Genomic DNA, 24,143 nt, shown 5'->3' with positions numbered 1-24,143 from the left:
GTCATGCCGCGGTTGGGCAAGCGGTGGGGTAGGGAATCCCATTCTAAGTTCCCCACGGTATAGTGGTCTATGATGGGTTGCGGCTACCGGCGAAGGAGTTTATGGTTAACGAGTCCCGGAACTGTCGTCGTGGTCGGGGTCCATCCTTAATATGGTAATAATGAGGACCGGCGAGGACCCGAGGGTCGGGGTATGCAACAAAGGGTGGGTGTGCGAGGTAGCGGAGGAATATGATTGGCTATGACCTTATACCGGGCCTCACACCGAAGGAAGTGTGGACGGGAAAGCTGCCCGGTTGGCACCAAGGTTAAGATCTCTTATGGGTAAAGCAACACACCTCTGCAGAGTGTAATGAATCGTGACTGTCACTCCCTTTTCCGGGATTTGGAACTGCGAACGCTGCCGGAAAGGAACTCCATGAAGTTCTAGTAAACCGGTGAAGGCTGACGGACATAGTTCTTTGAAATAAAAGCAACCTCTTGAAGAAATGTTTATCAAAACTTGCATTGGTATTAGACTTTCTGGTCTAATATCGTAGCTAGTGCATTAAACACCTCTTTTCTATAATGAACTTGTTGAGTACGCTCGTACTCATACCACTCTTAAATCCCCTGCTTAGATTGTTTGAACCATCTGGAGGAGGACAACGATAACCCTGAAGGAGCCGACATCATCGGCTATGAAGAACCAGACCTCTCTGGAGGTGTCGAAGGTGTAGACTACCTTATAGTCTACGAAACCGGGGAGGGTTCCGGAGGAGAACAAGGTTAGACCGATAAGTAGTAGTAGTATCCGAGCAGTACAAACTCTTAGTACTTAACTGCTCGTTGCTATAAATGTATCACCTAGTAAGACTTTTATATTGTAAGTTAAGATGGGTTCGCCTCGAACCCAGGAGTATCCCTCTTAGGACCCAAGAGGAGCTCCGAGATGATATGTATATTATGCTTGTAATAATAAATGAATGAGTTATGGACCTGCTATGTTCTGTTGTACTACTCTGAGGGATGTAATATTCGCGGATTGGTACTTCGTGAATGTTATATCAACGACTGGCATACTACAACATGCAGTGGTATGCAGGGTCACCACAGTTTGTCAAGGCGAAAAGAGATTTGCACAACCAACCAATGTCTGAAACAAGTAAATTGGAGGAAATTATAATTAGGGATTTCCCAGTAAAACAGATACTCCAAGGTTGCTTTCTTCTAGGGGACTTTTCATATGCATCACATGGAGCGATGGAAGCGCAATAGGTGGTTTTCTTCCTCCTCTTGATTTTCTCACCCCTCATTCGACTTCTCTTGCATCTTCCTCGAGATGAAAAATGTCGAGGAGACGGCTAGTGGGATTGGCGGCAAGGTTTGGTTTCAAACTTCACCGGAGACGAGGCCAAACACCATCACGCCATCACCATGCACAAATGCATCACAAACACTACCACCGTCGATATCTTGATCAAGGGATGTGCTTCATCATTAAGCCAACAGAAGAAAAACGAGAGTATGTGTCAGTGAAGAACAAGGCAAACTAAAATGAGAAGGGCAAGGGGATATTTGGATGTTGTTTTGGCATGTAGGGCGATTAGATCAAATGAGACAGACGAAATGAGGCGATCGAGGCAGTGGAACAAAATGTAAAGGAGATTAGGAGAAGGCACTAACATGTGACACATGTCAAAGTGGGAGATGTTGGATCTTATCTCACAACCAGATGATTGCATCATTGTTCATCTCTTAACAAAATTCTCAACGTCCTTTAAATCTACGGTTATATATTTTACGGAATTAAATACACCCCATATCAAGTTGAATGAGTGTGATATGAATTGTTTCGGGGGGCACTTGCCCATTAGATTATGCCACAAGGTCACTACAAGGCTTCAGGAAGTGTATCCTCTCCTCGGGTGCAGATGAAGTACGGTTGGGGGCGATAAAGTAGATTTCGTGGAGCTATGTTATCTTGGTTAATTGTGCAAAACAGGGATACGAAATCGATTTGAAAACCACTTTTGACTAGAGAATGTACCTATAATATTCTTCAAGTGTTTGATTTGCATTGTAGGATTGAGTTGCTTTTAGAAAAGTTAATTCTAACTAGTTTGTCTTTCTAATATGTGAAGTCATATAACATATATGGTACCAAAAGACGAGAGATCAACATGAGTCTTTGGCTCCGTTGGCTCCATCCAGCTTTTTTTTTGTTTGTTTGCCTACTTTGGTGAGAAATTACTTTCATTGCAATGTGAATTCGTGCAGTTTTTCATGAGGTTTCTAAAAGGCGATGAAACTTGGCAAAACATTCCAGCACGAACTGTAATGTGCATTCCTGCATTTTTTCATTAAGTTTCTGAAACACGTTAAAACTTGGCACAACATTCCAGCATGAATCTCGGAGCAACAAATCAACTGGTGAAACATGGGTGTATATACGGTGCATGATGGAAACACGGTGTTCCCACTTTTGTGGATAATATAATTTCTCACTACCAATTATGAAATAAAACACAGCAGTTTAATAACTTGCAAACTAATTGAGCATAATCATTTGGCATTGCGTTGAAAATCTAGTTAGTGTTTCGCCTCTATACTTTCCATAGTAACTTGGAGACGTCCTTTAGTAGCGTCAACTGAGCCTGAAAGAATGATGCCAAAGTAAAGAGTAGTTGTCACCGGGGGCTGGTGACACTCGCAGAGACAAATTTGTTCACACGAATCTGCAATCTTATGAATTCCACTTTTAACCAATCAATTTCATTCGGTATTTGTAGTACAAATTTCACCAACTCAGCCCAACTTTTATTTGCTGGTATTCTCGTTGCCGAGCTCTGCAACAGAGCTAAAAAAAAGGAGTTCTCGAACTTTTATATTGGTATACATCCGTTAGGCCGGCAGGTCCTTGGCCTTGTCTGGCCCGTTCGGGCGGTACGGGGCGATGTTCATGGTTTCGAGGAGCAGCGGCAGCAGCTCGTCCTGGATGCAGGTGTACATCTCCCTGCAGTGGGAGTCGACGATCTTGGCGAGGTTGACGGTCTCCTGCATGGTTCGCACCACCTGGTCCTCTTCCAGCACGGTGGGCGCCTCGGTGGCGAGCACCTTGGAGAGGCGCTCGGCGTTGCGCTCGAGCTGCTCCTGCTGGTTCTCGAAGAGCTCCTTGCCCATGGCGAGGCTGGCCCTGTCGGCGGGGCGCGTGCGCACCTCGTCGCCGAACATGTAGTAGGCGAAGGCGTAGGAGCGGGAGAGCACGAGGCGCGAGGCCAGCAGGGCGTGGTACGCCCGGGCAAGCCAGCTGGCGTCCCGGTTGAGGGGGCGGACGTTGGGGGCCGACTCCAGCTGCAGGATCCTCTTGAGGATGGACGGCCACAGCGTGCCCTCCTGCTCCCCCTTGCGCGAGGCGGCGTGCACGTTGAAGCGGTCGCAGTAGTGCGTGAACCGCAGCATCTGCCGCCGGATGGCGTCGTAGCTCGCCACCGTCTTCTCGTCGTAGCGGTTGCAGTTGTGGCTTGCATCCAGCTTCCCGCCACACGCATAGCTGTAGTAAATCAGCACATGTGAGTTATGTTTACTTCTGCATGCTGAGAGAGAAGAAGTGGCCGGTGTGTTGGTTTGGTCTTACCAGAGGTAGGTGCCGCATGGGCACGAGACGTGGTTGCAGCCGCCGTTCTTCTCGATGGGCTTGAGGCAGCCGGGGCAGCTCTTGGTGTTGACTTGGATCCACTTGAGGTTCTCCGACTCGCCGCGGAACTTGGCGTCCCACTTGTCCCACATGGAGCACGGGACTGGCGAGTGCGCCGGTGCCGCGCAGTTGAAGCAAAAGCTCACGCCGCAAGGGCACTCCACCTCGCAGCACCAATCGCTCGCGTCAGTCGCGTCCACGCGAATGGCGCGACCGCAGTGCGGGGCGCTCGGGCACCACTTTACGGCCGCGTTGTTCTCTAGGTACGACTCCAGGACGAAGCCGTCGAAGCGCTTGGCCGCGGCGGGGTACTTGAGGCCCAGGAGGCGCCGCACGGTGGCGTCGTCGCAGATGGCCGGGCACTTCACCTCCATGCAGTGGATGTGTTTCCTGCCGCTGTCCAGGGAGACCAAAAAGTGCTCTGTCCAACCTGAACAATCACACCATTATATTAGTGCCACCAAAGTATAAGCAAAACGAAGTTAGATCTCCGCTCCTTTCTTTTTGAGAGATAAACACACGAACATTAAGGGTCTTCTTGGTTTGCAAGATTTTCAAAACGGATAAATAGAAAAATGTAGGGTTAAGATGCCATTCATGTTAAATCTTACATGGGTAATAAAACAAGGATTGTTTAATAAAGGTCCTTCAAAATTTTCTGCGCGCAGGATCCCATGCGTATATCATAGAAACAACGAAAAAACTCCATGTGGTTGGTATCTAATTGAATTGCACTCATCCCCTATAGAAAACATTCCTATGGTTCCAAATCTTACTAACCAAACAAGCTCTATAGAAGAAAAAATGTGAATGAAACCTCCAAGATTTTGTGACATTCCTTTGAACTAGAAAGACCATAAATCTACCAAATAAGTTCTTAAACGATAGAATTGCATGCATGCATATCAAGAGATAATAAACATTTTATTGGAAGGGGGCAGCTGAGGCGTGTAGGTACTCACAGTCGTTGCAGAAGCAATGCCCACAGTCCATGGTGGAGACATCGGACAACTGGGAGACGTCATCAAAGCACACATTGCATGTGGCAATTCTGGATCTCTTGTGAGCCCCCTTATCTGCAGCGGTTCCAAAGGGAAATGCCGTGTTATTTTCCTCTGGCGGCACCATGATGCCCGCCTCCTTGAATAAGCCATCTCGCCCTCTGCGCTCGAGGAAGTCGGTGATGCGGTCCATCTTCCATCGATGGTGCATAAGGAGAGCGCGGGCATTGTGTGGCTCTAGGTTCACCAAGGTCATAACCATGGACAGTTCTTGTTGCTGTAGTCAAACAACAATGTCATCAGATGGAATTAATTAATTATATGGGAAGAGGTTATAAACTTTGAACTCTTAAGTAATGTCATTTAGTTCACCTGAGCGGTTGAAAGGGACTTTCTTGTGATGGCCTGCAACAATTGATAGATATGCAAATGGTTAAATTAGTACATATATATCCTCAAAACAATAAGAGTGAATGATTTCATCAATCAAAATAAGCAACTTTTCTCCCACATGTCAATGTCTAAAAACACCCACTTCACAATTCAGTAACATAAGCTGCACCTTAAACCAGTAAGACCCAAGTCAAATGTGAAAATATGTGTGAGTCGTGACCATACCCAAGAAGGGCCAAGTGGTGGAACATGTGATAAGCAATCCAGACTAGTCCCTTTATCCCATAATTCTTCAACTAAAACGACCACAAGAATTATGCAACGGACGGAGTAATTATTAGCAGTAGAAGTGCTCCCACTGGAAGAGTTTAGCACGTGGAAAAAAATGGAACTGGATAATACTACGTAGATGCTATTTTTGTCTCATCATATATAATTGGCTACAACGAAACATCTAAATTTGCGGTAAACAAAAAACCTGTTGACTTCAACACCAATGATTGCACCTTTATACAACATCAGCAGTGTAACATCGGAGCTGAATCGGTTGACTAATTCGTAGCAGCAAGATCTAGCTAGCTGTGCGTCACTAGCCATAGCTAGGGTTCGAAAACCAGCCGGCCATAAAACCCCTGTGCTAAGCGCATCGCATCGGAACTCAGCCGGTCCGATGCCGATTTCAGCAGTGGCATCACGAAAGTTGCACGGAGTTTAGATTGGAATTCGTAGGGCTGGAAAGAGCAGAGAGAGGGGCTGTTGGTTGGCTCACGTACCCAATGATCCGCGCGGAACTCCGGCAGCGCCTCCTCGTCCTCGAGCAGCCCGACGTCGTCCTCGTCCACCAGCAGCCCCTCCTCGTCTTCATCGTAGTAGTCGTAGCACTCGTCGTCACTGGCCATGGCGAGCCGCGCCGCCCCGGGCTGGGGTTTGATCGATCGCGCGCGGCGGGCGGGCCGGGGAAAGGCGAGGACGAGACGAGGAGGCGGCCGGCCAAGTAAATCGAGGGTTAGTTTTCCTAATCGGAGTAGTTAATTAGCGAGGGAATTAGGAGGGGAGGGCCTCGGACTGAGCTGTGGACCCGTTTGACCCCACGCGAGTTTGACGACACGCGCGCGCGTGTGATACGATGGTTAGTTATTTACGATGGGGTTGTGTTCGAGCCGGACTATGCTGCCGCCTGCCCTGCTCCTCAAATATCGGGCGTCGGCATCCGTGCTCAATGTGGCACGATCCGATTGTACGTGGTTTAGTACGAGTTGTCACATTTATGGTGAAAGGTAACATGAAACTAATATCATACTCCCTTCGTTTCACAATATAATACGTTTTACGGTTGTAGGCCAACTTTCAGCATGTTATGAATTTTTCCGGGTTTTCATGTTTGCCCTCGCGTCACATCACACGGATGTACTCGCTCCTGTCACACGGACAACCGCTCACTCTCACCTTCTCTAGCTCGGGAACCTCTCCCCCTCTCTCCCAACTCCTTCTCACCCGCACCCTCACTGGTGCCATCACAGACCCGTAACTGTGCCAAATGGGAGGGTCTATGCCGACGGTGCCGCTTCACGCGTTTTTTTCCAGTTCAAATGGGGCACGGTTTGCCGCCGGTTCTGGGAAAAAAAAGGTGAAACTGTAACCGTCGGCACAGATGGGCACGTTGACGGCAGCCGGCATGACGGCGAGGTGGTTGTGCCAACGGTGGGGCGGCCGACGGCCACCGTCCAGCCGTCGGCGTACGCCTGTGCCGACGGTGACCTGCTACGCCGACGGTGCCTGCGCAGGCCCCGACGCCAGCTGTGCCGACGAGGCTACGCCGACGGTCACCGTCGGCAGAGCCTGTGCCGACGGTGCAATGTACTGTGCCGATGGTGCGGGGCCGTCGGCGTAGCAGGTTGTTCCCGTAGTGTGCCCTCTCCCTCGTCGCCCTCTCCCTCGCGAGCGTTGGCCCCGCCCTCTTGCTCGCCCATCATCGCCTCTCCCTAGCTCTCCAACAAATATGCCGCATGGAGTAAAATATGTGATTTTTTCCTTCTCCGGCGATTCGATCTGTAGCGGCAGTGCTCGATCTTTCAAGCCAAGGTTAGGGTGGAGACCTAGTCGTGGTGGTGGTGGTGCAGAGCTCCAGTCGTAGTGGGAGAAGAACTCCTCCCAGATCTCTGCGAAGGAGCTCTAGTACCAGGGCAGTGCTTGGACTGATGGAAAGCTGCTGCGGGAGTTGCGTCTTGAGATCAACTGCTCTCTCTCTCTCTCTCTCTCTCACTCTCTCTCCGCGGCGGCAGAGGTAAGGTATCCCCCCTCCCCATCCCTACATTGCAAGAGTACTCATGTTTCAGCATGAATAATTCGCTCATTCTGTGCATTATGGAGTAGGAGTAAATGTTCTTGCTGAAAAACCACAGTATTTGAGCTCCATTCCGATCTGAATCTATCTGTGCTAGGAATATTTTTTTGGATTGAAAGAGCATATTGTGATCACATTTTGTTGATGGTGTAGAAGGACTATGTGAAGGATGCAAAGCTATTGCTGAAGAAGTTGGAGAGGAGCAGGATAGGACTCAAAGAGCTGCGTTTTATACAGAGTTTATTATGATAAGTGTGGGAATCATGATGCAAAGAAGATGGACCGTGTGGGAATCAAGATATAAGAGCATCTCCACTCGTTGGCGCTCCCCACGCCCAAATCCGGCGAAATTTTCGTCCGGTTTGGAGGAAAATTTGGCCTGGGGAGTGCCGAAGTTCCAGCCGTCCCCCGGCAGGAAACCCCCAACCTCGACCATTTGACATATTTCAAACAAATTTGACATAAAATTTAACAAGTTCGGCCAACAAGAGTCAGAAAATTGCTAAAACAAATTCGGCGATAATCAGTACAATGTTTAACAAGTGCTGAAACAAATGAAGCACACAATTTCACAAGTTTTGAAACAAATTAAGACAGACTAGTTGGCGTCGGCGTTGCCTCGGAGCGCCCATATGTGCTCCACCAGATCATCTTGCAGCTGTTGATGCATTGTAGAGTCTCAAATCTCCTGGCGCATAGCAATGAAGGCGGCCCATGATGTCGGCACCTGGTGATTAGGCTGTGCAAGAGGACCCTCTCTCTCATATGGTGCTTGTTGCTTAGCCAGAGGAACCGGATGTTTCACTCGTTTTCAATAATCATATTGTGTAAGCACACACAACAATTCATCACCTCCCACATCTGATCTTTGGACCAAGTCATAGCGGGGAACCGGACGACAGCAAATCTCTGCTGGAGGACACCAAATGCACGCTCGACGTCTTTTCGACAAGCTTCTTGTTTCTTGACAAACTCGCAAAGTTTGGGGGTGCTAGGTTTCGAGATAGTCTTCACAAATGTTGCCCACTTTGGATAGATACCGTCTGCAAGGTAGTATCCTTTGTTGTAGTGCCGACCATTGATCACAAGACGGCGGAATATAGGCAGGTGGGGAAGGAGGGACGGCGGAATCTGGGCAACAAGCCGGCGGGGTGGTGCCGGCGGCGAGAGAGACACGAGGGGTGGGGGAGATTTTGAGCGAGGTGGCGTTGGGTTTCGTGTGTCGAGTCGCCGACAGATTGGACCCTTCCCCGCTTTTCACTCGTCCGGACTCCCCGATAGAATCCCGGGGGACCGGGGTTGGCGTGGGCTCGCCGGATGGATTTAGGCCCGAATCCGGACGAAATCGAGGAACCGGGGGCGCGACTGGACCGAATTACGCCATCCAGATGGGAAAATCGTCGCTCGGGGGCCTCGTCGGGGAGACGAGTGGGGATGCTCTAAGCTATTGCTCACCATGCTGTAGAGGGTAACAAGTTTGCTCCTACAATTTGATTATTGCAGAGTTTCCGTCAGTTAAACAAAACATGGACTATTTTGTTGTCGCCAGAATTAAACAAAGCTAGACCATTCTAGTGTTGCACATAACGCCAACGATTATACTGACCATCCATAGCTGCAATATGATTGTGGCCTGACATTGCCTGCATAATTTTAAAAAACATTTAGTTTTTTTACTTGGTGGAGTACATAGTTTTTCTTTCGAGATTAAATTTCAGCATATACTCTTGCTTGCACTTGTACTGATTGCTTTACTAGTAAACCAATGTCTTTGGATAGTTCCAACGATAACATTGACTTCTGATATGTAAATTTATGGAGTGATGACATGTCAGTTTGGTCGATTCAGAAGGAGTATGTTGATTCAGTAGCAAATTTAGTTAGTAACAAATTGTGTGTATTGCCAGATTGAGTGTATTGAGTATATTGACTTGTTTAATTCCTTCATATCTGCAAAAAGATTTTCATCGGTCATCAGGATTTGATATAATACGTTTCTCTATTTTATTTTTAATACGATGTTGACAAGTTTTCATTGTGGATGTTCTAATATGTTAGGATCCTTCAAGGTAAGAGGTTTTTGATGCTATTAAGGACCGGAAGAGTTGCCGGTATCCGTCTTATGGTGGTATCAGGAAACTACAAAGAAACTGGTGAGACAATATGCCATGAAATTGGTGTATTTTCACCTGATGAAGACATTAGCTTGAAGAGCTATACTCGAAAGGAGTTCATGGCACTTGAGGATAAGAAGACACTTGTGTGAAGGAAAAGTAGTCTTCTGTTCTCTAGGGCAGACTCCCTACTCTTAAACTCGCTGACATCGGTATAGCAATTGGTATTACTAGCACCGATATATGTTAAGGCACACCGTCTTAATTTTTTTTCGCACCCCTGTTTTCGTTCTTTTTTCATTCAGGGGGAAAACCTTATTTTCTGTAGTGTCAAATGGAAAAGTTTATACCCCATACAAGACTGATTTTGCAAACCACAAATTGCAGTATATTACATGATTGTTTTTTAATACAAACTTTCATCAATGTGCAAATGAACTCTTGTATTGCACTGTTGCAATTAACTGGAATAATATCAATTTTCAGCTGCTTGGTATAGTCTCATATTAACAAAGTTAAAATTGTTCTCCTGAATTTTTTTGTGTTAGTTTAAGTGCCCCTTAGATCTACACTATTATGCCACTTGTTAGCTTCAGTATATTAATCAGGTCTTGACAGTTTAAGTACTGACAAGGAAACTAATCACAAGGATTAAATGAACTGCTGCAATTTATACTGAAATTTTCCATTACAGAACTTTAGTCAAATTTGCGTAAGTAATTGTTTTTTGCACTTTCATGGAGTAGTGCAATACCTGGATTGTTGACATCCTCTTCTTGTTCTTCAGGTGGACTAAAATTAAGATTGGGAAGCACCATTGTTCTTCAGGCGCAAAAGAGCGCGTGGACAACCTTGTAACGCGGAGACGAGCATGCACGCTAATGGGGCGACATGGGCCACAACCCATTAGCATTGTATGGCAAAGTTTTCTGCACGTTTTTTTTTTTTGTAATTTTCCGTTTGTTTGACTTTTCCTAGTTTAGTCGGTTTCCTGTCTGTTTTTTCTATCTTTTGAACATTTTTGAAATCAATTTTTTATTTTTTTGAATTTTCTTTAACATTTAAATATAAAATAAATTTTGGTTGAGCAATTTTCAGTTTGAACATTTTCCAAATCTGATTTTTCGCTACAATCCTGAATTTTTTAAAATTTAATTTTTTTCAAAATAAAAAAGTGAAACTTGGGAAAGCTCGTGGGCTGGCCTACCAGGGAGCGCGGAGGTGCGCGTGCGCACTGAAGCGTCGTATAGGCACGCCCGTGAGTCATGGGGCTCCTATATATCGCTTTAAGCGGGAGCAAGCCTTGGTCTGCTTGAAGAACCTACGCTGGGCAGGTGTTCTCTGGTTTACTTGCATTAGCGACGTGAGTTGCAAGTTGCTTCAATTTTCCAAACTTTGAACAAAATTCTAAATCTATGCAAAATTTAAAACCAAACAAAACTTAAAATTGAATGATTCTAAAAAAAAGAACAGGTTTCAAAATCAAACAAATTTGAAATTTTAAAAATTTCCAAATTGAAAAATGTTCAAATTTTAAAAATAGTTTAGATTCAAAAATTGTTCAGATATATTTTTTTTTCAAAATGAAGTTCAAATTTAAATTTGTTCAATTTCAAAAAAGTTCAAATATAAAAAAATGCAATTTCGAAAATGTTTCAAATTTTATGGAAAATTTCGTTCGGCAAAACTAGAAAGTGGAGTGGAAAAACTGGCTGAGCCAAGAATAAAAAAAGATCCGTACGAAAAAGAGAAAAACCGAAGAAAAAAATCGAAGGAAAACTTCTGCCTTCTCTAATGGGTCGGCCCAGATCCACCACCGAGCTCCGAGCAGAGCGCCCGCTATAAGCGCCAAATAGGTTTTGCCGTGAGTCGCATAGAAGGGAAGCACCCGACCCTATTCACCTGCGCTGCCACACCACACGCTTGCGCGCTGCCATCGCCGAGATGACGCTGACCCGACGGTCTCCTCCACTCCTCCTACCACTCAGACCCCGCACCTGCCGCAAGACCTACATCGGAATAGCGTTGTGCCGCCCTCCTCGACTCCCGACCCATCTCTGCAGTTCTCCATGGTGAGATTGGCATTGCTAGGTGCGCGTGGTAAGGGCTTTCCTTGCCATTCATTGTTTACTTGTGGAGTCCGAGTGTTGTTTTTTTTCAACGGAGTTTTTGAAACGAAAAAAAAATGACGTTCGAAGTGGTAGAGGTGCAGTAGCCCAGCACGGAGGAAGTTGGGAGCCCAATGTATACACCCTTCCTCTAAACAGGCCTTAAAAATGGCAGGCCGAAGCCCAATATTCACGTCCTGACCTACCTCAACCTCAAGCCGACCCAATATTCGGCTATTGAACCAACCTCTCCCCAGACGGCCGCCGCCGCGCCGCGCCAAGAGCTTGCAAGCCGCCGCCACAGCTCCTTGGATCATCCATACGATTTCTCGCTGATCTCCAACCCATTCCCACCGCCCGAGCACGGCAACTCGCCGGCCGCCGGAAAGCTACGGGAAACGGTCGCAGCCGGTGCGAGCTCACGCCGCCCCCTACCCCCCTTCTCCAGTAGCGGCTCTCTCTCTCTCTCTCTCTCTCTCTCTCTCTCTCTCTCTCTCTCTCTCTCTCCTGTGCCGGCCTCTCCACCCCCGGTCTCTCCTCCCCGATCCGCCGTCACTGAAATCTAGGGCAGATGAATGCTGCTGATGGCTGTTAACTTACTCCACTTTTCTTCGCCGACTCATTATCCGTATTCTTCCACTGCAGCAGGGTTGTGAGCAACTGAGCAGAATGGGGATCGCAAAGGAAGAAGACACCAAGGGGATAAAGAACCACCAAGACGAGGTGGAAGTAATGGAGATGAAGGTGGCCAAGTTCTCGCGGGGCAAGGCTGCTAACTTGGCGGTAGGACTATTACTCTCCTTACAAGTCTAGTCGTGCAAGTTTATTATTGTAGCGCTAATTGCTACCTCCGACTTTTTTGGTTTTACTGGAATGGCTCCGCAGAATTTGCGTGACAAGAAATTGAAAGGACAGCTGACTGGAAAGGAGAAACTGATTGGGCTATCTGCCAAGGCTGCCGCTCAGACTGAAAAGGTGAGGCGTGGTGGATTTGTTGCTATATACAAATTTATACAAGTAGCTGTCTCAAATAGAAATCTAAATAGCACCCAGTAAAAGAGTGTGTGCATGAATGCATGATGCAAGGGAATCTGGTATTCTGAACTGCTGTATTGTTAACGTTCTATCGTATAGCTCATGTCTACAGGATTTATTTACATGTTAAATTTGACATGGGTCTATCTGGCTTTGTCATTGATTAAAGGAGTGATAGCCAACAAAAGATTGCTCAGTACAATTTTCTTTTGTAGGGATAGTTTGTTGATTTCGATTAATTTTTTCATACCACATCACCAGTTATTACGGACATGGCTATCATTTTCATGTCACTTTGATGATGAACTCTTGCTGTCTTGCATAACCTCATGGGGCTTGTTGGAACAACATTGTAGCACACTAGCACTCCAACAATTTAAAACTCCTTGTTATGTATATTTTTCATATTCGGCCACCTTACGCTTCTTCACCTTTGTACTTGACAACTATTAATTAAACATGAGAGAATTTGCATTTTACTGATTTTCTATTACTCAACTTGCAGTGGTTTCTGCCTATCGAGGGGGGCTACTTAGAGCCTGAAGGTTTCGAGAAGACATATAGATACGACCAACAATCTATTGTTCAGGAAGTCGACATTTCGAGTTCAAAAAAACCATTTGATATGATCTTGCCTGGTAACTACGTAATTAGTTTTATGTTCTTTCTAATTATGCCACCATTGCTACATGTCCCAGTACCAATAACAGCAAATGTATAATTCAGATTCCGGCAGAAAACACCATTGATGATACTTATAGAGTACCATTAGATGATTATAGTTTCCAAATTAAACTACTTATTTCTTGATATTTATTGGGCATGTCTTCTTCAGATTTTCCTGTGCTTGTCTTCTACAGATACGGGCGAAAGTTAGTTTTTAAACATTTATTAACATCATATTGACACTAGCAGTTTCATATGATTAAACAGTTTCAGTTATTTGAGTAATTGACTGAGGCAACTTTGCTGCAACTCTTATGCTTTGACATTAGACATACTTTATGTGGCCACCTTGTTGAACTTCCTCAATCATTGATTTATAACCACTGAAATATGAGGGGGCTTACTAGCTCTTGTTTTCTTGCAGTTCTTGGTCCTTATACTCTTGAATACACATCAAATGGTCGCTACATGATAGTAGGTGGACGAAAAGGCCATATTGCTATGATGGATATGTTGAATATGGATCTCATCAAGGAGTTTCAGGTCAGCTTTCAGTATCCATGAAGTTTCCCAGCATGTGGATTTACTTACTTTATTTCCATTTCTGTTTGAAGTTTAGCGAGTCGAAGTGTAGTCAAAATCTTTCTTATAGGATGGCATTTGTTCTTCTTTCTCCTTTTGTCTGGAACAGCTAGACAGCGGCTAATAGTACCTATTTGAACCTTGATGGTCTGTATTGTCTAGATGATTTTCTGGTAGCTTTCACTTTTGATGGTGACTTATAGGAAAAGACCCCCTGCATTGTTTTGTCCCTGGTCGAAATGTTACTGTTATCCCCCACTTTTCTCCAGAACTATCCTCTCATTCTTATAATCACAATGTAGACATTTTTAATGTCATTTCTTATATTGCACTTCATTTATACTGTACTTATCTGATATTTTTTTTTCTAGGTGAGGGAAACTGTGCGTGATGTGGCATTCTTACACAACGATCAACTCTTTGCAGTCGCCCAGAAAAAGTAATTTCTTGACTGTACTTAAGCTTTGCGACATATTTCCATTGCTCACAGAATATATCAACATTTTCTATCTTGTAATGTTAAAGAACGTAAGAAGAGCACCCTATGGCCTGATGCTCTAGAAAGTTCACACCAACTTGTGCTCAGATCCCAAAACATAAGAACCAATATTACACAGTGGTTTGATTTGTGGACCAACAGTGCTATATAATTCACTAAGGGGTTCCTTATACACTTACCTTGAGGGGTATCATCATAATATGACATCTGTGAACAAGAAGCCTAATTTTTGGCAGTATCTTGAATTGTTTGCACATAAACATGCGAGGTAGGTGCAGCTTAGAATTGCCTTCTGAATTCAATACTCGTGAATGGTTTGTTGGTCTTGACTTTGGGACTGTTTATTGTTGATTTAATACGCTGCTGGTTAATACTGTACATAGAAATGGTGCTTAGCAGTTGTAAATGTCTGCTGCCTCGCCTCTTTTTTCCTCATTTCACACCAATTCATGGTAGGACCGTTGAAGGGTTGTGCACTCATGCAATTTATGATACTGTTTCTTTGAAATTATGTAGTTCCTCACAGGAATATTGTTGAAACAGGTATCCATACATATATAATCGTCACGGCACAGAAATTCATTGTCTAAAGGTAATTCTGATGTTATTATCTGTGTGTTCGTGGTAATTGTATCCTAGTCATTTATGATTTTGAGAAATTTATTGTAAATGTCAATTTTACATATGCTTGATTTGTAGAAAAAAGTACTTAATAAAAGAATGTTCCTATTCATAGTTATTCTTATTTAACTAATGACAGAAATGATTTTTAAAGTACCACCCAAACCACGTGTTGCTTGAGATCCACATGTCAGTGCGAAATGCAGATGCATCTTTTACAACTTCTAGCTTTGGAGTGGCAAAATGCCTGCATGCAAATTTCCAAATAGATTATTCATCAACTAATGTTTATGAGTTTTTTTTTGTGCCAGAGGGCAGAGGGCCTTCCAGTTATGTACTTATTTGCACTAGAAGACAGTTAGGGATTTCGTGGGACAATACTGTTGCTTCTTAAGCATGATAACTGTGTATCAACATAGTTCTTAGAGCTATCTATCATCATTCATCAATTTGTACTTGGTGCATATTTGAAGATGTGCCATACTGCCATCTCTAATATGCAGTTATACCTTATTTTTGAGAGTCTAATCAGTGACCACTCTTCTGTTTCACAGGAACATGGTAAAGCGCTGAAACTTCAGTTTCTGGAAAAGCACTTTCTGTTGGCATCGATAAACAGCTTCGGGCAGCTCCACTACCAAGATATGAGCACTGGTGAGATGATTGCAAACTACAGGACAGGTCTTGGGCGCACGGATGTTATGCGGGTAAATCCCTACAATGCTGTCATTGGCCTTGGACATGCTGGTGGCAAAGTTACCATGTGGAAGCCAACCAGTGTGAAACCACTTGTGACAATGCTGTGCCACAATGGCCCCGTGACTGCTGTTGCATTTGACAGGGGCGGTCACCTTATGGCAACTGCAGGTGTTGACAGGAAGATTAAGATTTGGGATATGAGGAAGTACGAGGTTGTGCACTCGTACCCTGCACGTGCTCAGTCCTTAGATTTCAGCCAGAAGGGGTTGTTGGCTGGCAGTAACGGATCTCTAGTAGAGATATACAGGGATTGTGGAGGCCAGGATTATAAACTCTATATGAAGCATAGAATGGTGAAGGGATATCAGGTTGGTAAGGTTCTGTTCCGCCCATACGAGGATATCTGCGGGATTGGACACTCCATGGGTCTCTCTGCCATTCTAGTTCCTGGATCAGGTGAGGCGAACTTTGACACCTTTGTTGATAACCCTGTGGAGACTGCGAAGCAAAGGAGGGAGAAGGAGGTGCAGGCACTCCTTAGTAAGCTTCAGCCGGAGACTATCATGCTCAACCCGAATATGATTGGTAGCGTAAGACAGCCGAAGAAGAAAGAGAAGAAGACCAAGAAGGAGATTGAAGAGGAGATTGAAGATGCCGTGGATGCCGCCAAGAACACCAGGGTGAAGAAGAAGACCAAGGGTAGGAGCAAGCCCAGCAAGCGGGCCAAGAAGATGGAGGAAGTGGTCCTGAGAGCCAAGAGGCCTTTGCTGGATCAGTACAAGGAGATCGAGGGACAGCCTGACAAGAAACAGCGGGTAGGCGAGAAGACCGAGCTGCCGAAAGCCTTGCAGCGGTTTGCCAAGAAAGGGCAATCGTGATCTTGTTTTATCGCTAGTAGTTTATGTTGTAGTATGATGTAGCTGGCAAGGAGTTACTACTTCCATGTGAACTTGCTACATGAGGCAATGGTGCCAAAAAGGATGAATTGGAATTTTGTACTCGACTATCTATATTCCTGTTGGGCATTGCCTCCAGGTTGGAATGCATGTCACTCTTTTTGTTAAGTTGGCATCCTTTTATCTTGTATGAAGAGGTGTTGAGGCTTGTGACTTTTATTTTGATCAAATTGGCAGTGCATTTGTGGTGTTGATACACTAGCATGCAAGTTCCATGTGGTGAGCATCAGCACTGGGAACGCTATTGCTTACGCACATTTCAGTGATTCAGTAACCATTCTGATTGAATGAAACCTGGCAATAATAGGGTTTCATTGTGCTATACTGAATGTGGTTATTGAATCTTGGCTGGTCTGAAATCTCATAAAAAGGCCGGAATATGTCAGCTGTTCTGTAAGGTTCTTGTGGTCAGGTTCAGGTCACGGTCGTACCGAATAAACTGATTAGCTTGCATATCCCTTATCTTTTCAGTTCCTCTCAATTGGTGTTTCGGGAAGATCGAGTTTAGCAGATAGACGCCTATTCTATGCGAGAGGAATCACGCGTGCTCTTCAAATTAAGCAGATTGCACGGTTTGCCGTCGTGCAAGGTGAGGAAGGAAAGAGGAGTTGTTGCAGTCAGAAGAAGGAAGTTGCCCAATGATGACTTCACCACGACAGAAGGGAGGGGACAGCAAACAAAGCAAACGACCCTTCAAACAAAACAATTGTCTCGTTGGCAGCCGTCAAACGTTGAACAAGTATGGGAGATCGTCTGCGTGCCGTGTCGGCAAACTCGATGTACTCATGTACACCTCGGGGCTGGTAATGTGTTGCTGATGTATGGCCAGTTTCTCTCACTAAACTCGATCAGTGCTGACTTTTCTGTAGTACGTAAAAAGCACATCGGCAAGATGAAAACAAGAGTCATAATTTATGGTCTCTGCCACATCACCCTATATGCACAAAAAATAGCAATTTCAAGTAAAAGTCAAAAAATTCAGTTTTTTTCTTGGTAATCAAAGAATAAAATTGTTTGGCCAAGAAATGATTCGAATTTACTTCAGGGTAAAAAATTTCAAATTTATGACGAATATACTCCAATGAAAGTACTTGTACATAGCGTGTTTCAAGTTTTTTTTTGACCTAGGAACCAATGAAAGTCATTCCATGTCGAAATATTTTTATACTAGTAGAATACATGATCATCTTTGATTTCAACAAAGGATTTGAATGTTTTGGCCTTTTTTAAATTACTGATTTTTTTCCCATGTATAGGGTGTCTTGTCACCCATGTGCGCCGATGTATTTCCCCTCTACCACACACTAAAAATAGAGACCGGCTCATTGTATTCTAAATGCAATTAAAAAGTATAATATAATTGTCTGTGTCTTCCACGTGTTTGTGAGATCTTGTGGAGAAAGATCAATTCGGTGCTCTATGTTCCTACAAGCATGCAAAATCACAACGCAAAACTCTTTGTATTATGCGGTACACAAAAATAACAAAATCCGATAAATTTTAGAGATTTGAAAATATGCATTAATTTAGAGATATGAACTATGTAGCTTAGAATAGAAAGTACGGAGTATTTGCAATTGAGATTTTCCACATTTTTGAAATAGCAGTACATCATTTGCAACATACTTTTGTAGTCATTTTTGGAAACTCGTAAACATGATTTGTTTTAAATAAACAGATAGCTAGAGCTCCAGAGCAAGAAATCTACCTGCCGTTGCATTTTGCCAGATCAGCCAAAAAACGAATAAAATTTCTCGATGTTATTTTGCCCCTTGGAACCCGCCATTACAGCAAATCCACCTGTGTTCTCAAGAAAAGAGGTTTAGACGGAAGCGTGATAGCGACGAACAAAACAAAGGGCGTGCATTCTCGACGCGGCGACACACCGTGCCGAGTTTTACGGAGTACAATTCTTTTTTTTTTCCTTGGCTTCCTTAAAAGGCGTCAAAGAAAAAGACCATTTGCGAAAGAAGAAGCGGAAAAGGGCAACCAAAACAGAAAGGAAAATAAAAGCAGAATAGAATCCTAGGAAGGAGAGGCCCCGCATTCTCTCTCCCTCCCTCGGCCGCCCCCGCGCGCAGATCGCCGACCCCTGCGGCCTGCCCCCGTCTCCGTCTCCGGCGAATGGCGTCCCGTCTCGCCGCCCGCCTCCTCCTCCGCCGCCGCTCCACTGCGGTAACCCCTCGTTCCCGTTCCTCACTTTTTTTCTTGTATATTTTGGTGATCTGATGCGGTGATTCGGCTAGATTGGGACCATTTCCTGGGCGATTTCGCCTGTGACGGGTGGAGGCGATTTACAGCCCCTCCGACGCCGTCTGCGCGTAATTTTGGTCTTTAGTTTAGAGCCCCTCTCTCTTTCGTCAGATCGTTTCATGGGTGGTGCGCGTGGCGGATTTTCACGTCGGATAGGCCGTACGGAATTTTTTCATTTTTTTTTTGCGTCAGATAAGCGCTACTTGATCCGTAGAGAATTGTTACACCATGTTGAAGGAATAATAACCTGCGAGGATCCGAGATCGTGCACCATCATTTGCTCGCTTCCGCACTTGGTATTGGCCTTATTTGGGCAGAGTTCAGGTTGATGGTTTCTAGATACCAAACGAAACCTGTATGCTGCCATGTGAATGCGAGCAGTAATTTGATGGGAGTGATGTCTTCCTGATGCGTATAGGAGAACCTGCTAGCTATGTTGCAACTAAATGCGGGGAATTCTTCATGTCTGAAACTTAATCTTGTATCCTGTGAATTCCCTGACCTAGTTGAGCGGGCTAGAACTCAGATTTTCACAAGTAACCATGCACAAATGCAGATGAGCTCTATTCTTACTCATGTTCGTCGATCTGTTTACTGCTTCAGTTTCATTTTTTCCTTTTGTTTTTATGGCTGACTCGACTATAAGTTGCAATAGATGAGTAAAAGTGCACTTATGGTCCTTGAACTTGCAGCCGGTCCATCTACATCCATTTAACTTTCAAAATGCATGTTTAGGTCCCTGTAACACGTTAAGTGGCTCACTAGGAGTTCCAGTAAAACGCTGTCGTGTTTTAATTACATGGTGTGGCAGCCTACTCGGGTTAGTGATAATAAGAAATGGCATGGCTACATCCTTGTTTCGGCGATGAGAGGATACAGCCTGAGCACACTGTTTCTGCATACTCTATCATAAATGCAGTCAGGGCTTCCTGTGTGTTCAACATCATGACTGTAACTGTAAGAGCCCAGTGTGATTGGACGAAGATGAATGGTGTACCAGTCAAGCTTCTGTTTGGTCCATGTAAGAATTAGTTTGATGGGCCTTCATTATAAGGGCTGATGGAACAAGAATGCCAGTAGGTGTTTTTCTTTTGGGTGCGTTGAATTGAATTAATTGTGCACTAGCACTAATCCAAGTTGGCTCGCTGTGTTAGAAAAACATGAAAGCATGTCATTGGGCAAGTTGATGTCCCACTTAAGGTACTTAAGGGACCTAAATGTGCATTTTCCAAGAATAGGGATGCCCCTGTATCTACCACACAAGTTCAAGGTGCACTTGCTTGTGCAATAAACATTGTCAGGAGACAATTTATGAAGCTGAAACTATTTTCCTTTAGTAGATGTTAACATCAGTTGAATGTTCCCCATAGGTAAAAAATGGACAATGGGAAACAAGTCTAGTTGGCAGGGTGAATCCAGATACCACGTACAAATTGATTGCCACAGGGTATCAAGTGTATTACTGTAGTACAATAACTTAATTGCATTTTGCGTCCCCGCTGGAGCGTATGTATGTTATTTTTTCCCTTCGCAGGATGGAAATTGACATACTAACATCTGTAGTATTATTTTTGGTCATACTTTATTTAGAGTAGTGAGTTTTCCACATAGTAACATAATAATACACCATGCAGTCACTTTTTCTTCTCTACCGGGAATTATTGTCCTTGCCACTTTTTTTTGCTGGCATGGAGGCCCAGACCCCATTGTCTGTGACACGGCCAGTAGAAAAATAAGTTGATTCCACTACTTAGTGGCAAAAACGAGTTTCTCTCCCATTCTTTTGTTCCTACAGATTAAATAGTTTCCTTTGTTCATTTACTTTCTTATGCCTAGATTTGGTCTGTCATTCTAATTGTCCTGGTTCGCTTGCAGGTAGTAAGTTTTGTCCAGAGCTATAGACATGCTAGACATTTCAGCACTCAGTTACTCGAAGGTCAGTAGCTCTGCAGATGTTACATTCAATGTCGATTACTGTTAATTTCCTTCGCAACTAATGCTTTTCTGCAACCTTCATTGTAGGTGTTCCGAGATTTTCAAAGCCAACATGGTAAGGAGTAAGCTTTGTGCTGCACTGTCATTTTGTGATCTGAAAAAGCTCTCTTCATTGGAGATTGTTACTACTTATTACGCTTTATAAACATGCCGTTGTTGTTGATGGTCTCTTATTTGTTTGTAGTGGACGCTATCTCCTTCCAAATGCTTCCCCTTATCAAATTTGGAGTAGATCATTTGCTTCAGAGAATGGTAAGGTATAGCAGCCCTGTGGTAGATGTAAATAATTACGAATTGCTGCCTGATGAACTCTTTTCTTTGCTGTAAGGTGACTTGGTTGAAGCTGTTGTGCCCCACATGGGTGAATCTGTAACTGATGGAACCCTTGCCAATTTTTTAAAGAGTATGGACCCCTGTGCCTCTCTGCGATTTAAGTGGTTAATGTTTATACTACTGACATTTATCTGCTGCAGAACCTGGTGATAGAGTTGAAGCTGATGAGGTCATAGCTCAGATTGAAACCGATAAGGTATTTGTTTCATTCATTCATTCTCTGCTAGTATCTGTTTTTAGTTTGTTCTGCAGGTTCTTCATGATAGAATGACACTTAATTGGAAGTGTTCTATTCTATTTTTCAGGTTACTATAGATGTTTCTAGTCCAGAAGCTGGGGTAATTGAAAAGGTGACTGCAGTCTCCCGCATCTTTGATTTCAAAATACTTTGCATGCCCCGCAAGTTACGTTAATTGCCTATTTAGCAGTATGGTTACTCTTCTGATCACATTAGTGCTTTTGCAGTTCACTGCCAGTGAAGGTGATACTGTTACTCCAGGCACAATAATTGCCACGATATCTAAGTCTGCTGCTCCAAGTGAGGCCCATGCTGCACCATCTAAAGAAACCTCCCAGAAGGAGACCCCTCCACCACCTCCTCCAGAGAAACCCAAGGTTGAGGAAAAAACACCAAAAGTTGAATCTGTCAAAAAGCAGGCGTCAAAACTAGCCTCGCCATCAGAACCTCAGCTCCCTCCAAAAGAAAGAGAGAGAAGGGTAAGGTCATATCCATGATTTTGTCATATATGGTTCATAAGACGTGCTATGGAATTTCATGTTTTAGGATTTTGCACACATTTTTACCATGATAACTTGATAACTGCAGGTGTCAATGCCAAGGCTCAGGAAGCGTATTGCGAATCGCTTGAAGGATTCTCAGAACACTTTTGCACTGCTGACTACATTCAATGAAGTTGACATGTAAGTCCATGTGCATCAGACCATCACTGGTTGTTCTCTATTTTTTCTAGTGTCTGTGGTTGCTGTAACCGTGTAATGCACCTCACTGGCTTTTGGCACTTGCATATATAAGCCCTAGTTAACCCAAACAGGACCAAATTTCTCCACTAACATCAATCGTAAAACAGTGCCCCTCTTCATCATGTCCTTTGGGTTGATATGATCATTGTGTAAATGAAGCATCATGATACTGTATCATCAATTATAAATGATGTGTAAGTATCCTTCGAATATGTTATGCTACGATAATATTAATCAGAGGAACACAAAAAATGATTAAAATGATATATAGTGGAGCAGTTCTTTTAAGTTTACATCGTTGTGCTTAGTGTCTAATGCTTTATCAGTATGTTTTTACTATAAACTGCTGATATGCCCCTGAACAAGTTGTTTCTTTTTTATTGTAACTTTTTATTCATTGCATTAGGACTAATTTGATGAAGCTGCGCTCCGACTACAAAGATGAGTTTGTTAAGAAGCATGGTGTCAAATTGGGTCTGATGTCCTGCTTTGTTAAGGTAGTGACAATCTGATGAGCTTCTTAAACAATTGTTTCGTAATATGCTGGATTGTCCTAAACCCACTTGTTTTTGCAGGCTGCTGTTTCTGCGCTTCAAAATCAGCCAATTGTCAATGCTGTTATTGATGGTGATGACATCATCTACAGAGACTACATTGACATTAGTGTTGCTGTTGGCACGTCCAAGGTATTGACACCTGTTTTTCTCTATATTGATTAACCAAACTATGAGCATATTTTGTACCATGCATCCTGTTGTAATGAGATGATGTGAATGCCATTTTGCTTTAGGGTCTTGTGGTGCCTGTTATCCGTGATACAGAAGGGATGAACTTCGCGGACATTGAGAAGGGGATAAATGGCCTTGCAAAGAAGGCAACTGAGGGGGCACTGTCTATCGATGAGATGGCAGGGGGAACCTTTACCATATCCAATGGTGGTGTCTATGGAAGCCTTATCAGCACACCTATCATTAATCCGCCGCAGGTTCTCTTTTTGTTTGCTGCCTTCTATTATATTTGCTAGAATTCTACATTAATCCTCCTAACACAATCCACATGTAATGCAGTCAGCAATTCTTGGAATGCATTCCATTGTCCAACGCCCTGTGGTTGTCAACGGTGACATCCTTGCGAGACCAATGATGTACCTTGCACTGACATATGACCATAGGTTGATCGATGGCAGAGAAGCTGTTCTGTTTCTGCGTCGCATCAAGGACGTGGTTGAAGATCCACGGAGGTTGCTCCTTGACATATAGTTCCATATAGTACTTCTGGCCTGCCATTACTGTTGATTTCCGAATAATTGTAAACACAATTTTGACACATGCCGTAGTCGCTTCTCCAAAAATTGAGAATTCGGGTGCTGGCCTCTGAATTTTAGAAGAAAGATAAAAAAAACTCGGGTCCTTTTTATGAGGTGGTATTTTTTGGGATGAAGTTCCCTAAACATCTCATGATTTACAATAGCAAGTGAACCCACTCGTCGACCTGGTTGTGCTGTTTACCATGATAATTATTCATGTGGGATTCGAAATTTCTGGTATGGTAGGCACACAATTGCTGCCTCTAACTAAACTGTCAAGCAGAATTTCAGTTTGTTATTTCAGTATTCCTTTTTTCTCCGTTGAAAATCTGTTTCAGTAGTTATGTGTTCCCGCCATTAGAAGTTCCCATGGTTCTGTACGAACACTCATACCCTTTCCCATTCTCTTTAAGATGATCTTTTCTCTGAGAGACTATGTTCGCCCATGCATCATGCGTGTGAGACTAGTCCAGCAACCATGGGTATTTAATACACTAGCTTGCCATGTATTCAGCTGAATAAGAACACAAGTGAGAAATGTAGATGGAGAGTCAAAAGTCTCGCACAAGGTGCATAGTAGAA

General features: G+C 44.0%; 3 protein-coding genes across 3 annotated transcripts; 2 read left to right on the top strand and 1 right to left on the bottom strand.

The window, feature by feature from the left end:
* Window positions 1-2,882: 2,882 nt before the first annotated feature.
* On the bottom strand, window positions 2,883-5,968 carry LOC124699863 (probable E3 ubiquitin-protein ligase ARI1). Its single transcript, XM_047232094.1, has 5 exons — window positions 5,843-5,968; window positions 5,049-5,081; window positions 4,638-4,953; window positions 3,616-4,105; window positions 2,883-3,531 (listed from the first exon to the last, which is right to left on the bottom strand). Exons 1-5 carry the CDS (start codon window positions 5,966-5,968, stop codon window positions 2,883-2,885), a joined length of 1,614 nt encoding a protein of 537 aa, XP_047088050.1.
* A 5,947-nt stretch (window positions 5,969-11,915) lies between these two features.
* Window positions 11,916-16,841, top strand: LOC124699862 (probable U3 small nucleolar RNA-associated protein 7). The gene is made up of 8 exons (XM_047232092.1): window positions 11,916-12,046; window positions 12,281-12,418; window positions 12,521-12,610; window positions 13,176-13,308; window positions 13,761-13,879; window positions 14,290-14,357; window positions 14,961-15,009; window positions 15,593-16,841. Exons 2-8 carry the CDS (start codon window positions 12,305-12,307, stop codon window positions 16,613-16,615), a joined length of 1,596 nt encoding a protein of 531 aa, XP_047088048.1. The 5' UTR covers window positions 11,916-12,046; window positions 12,281-12,304; the 3' UTR covers window positions 16,616-16,841.
* Window positions 16,842-18,778: 1,937 nt separating this feature from the next.
* LOC124703713 (dihydrolipoyllysine-residue succinyltransferase component of 2-oxoglutarate dehydrogenase complex 1, mitochondrial-like) lies at window positions 18,779-23,743 on the top strand. Its single transcript, XM_047235937.1, has 13 exons — window positions 18,779-18,868; window positions 20,822-20,882; window positions 20,969-20,996; window positions 21,126-21,193; window positions 21,270-21,344; window positions 21,415-21,470; window positions 21,580-21,624; window positions 21,740-21,991; window positions 22,101-22,195; window positions 22,662-22,752; window positions 22,831-22,941; window positions 23,046-23,240; window positions 23,323-23,743. The coding sequence occupies exons 1-13, from the start codon at window positions 18,818-18,820 to the stop codon at window positions 23,512-23,514; spliced, it is 1,320 nt and encodes a 439-aa protein (XP_047091893.1). The 5' UTR covers window positions 18,779-18,817; the 3' UTR covers window positions 23,515-23,743.
* Window positions 23,744-24,143: the final 400 nt, after the last annotated feature.

This window comes from Lolium rigidum, chromosome 3 (assembly GCF_022539505.1).
Source record: "Lolium rigidum isolate FL_2022 chromosome 3, APGP_CSIRO_Lrig_0.1, whole genome shotgun sequence".
In the NCBI taxonomy this organism is placed as follows: Eukaryota; Viridiplantae; Streptophyta; class Magnoliopsida; order Poales; family Poaceae; genus Lolium; species Lolium rigidum.
The sequence above is the reverse complement of the archived record's forward strand: the minus strand, read 5'-3'. Positions and strand labels throughout refer to the sequence as shown.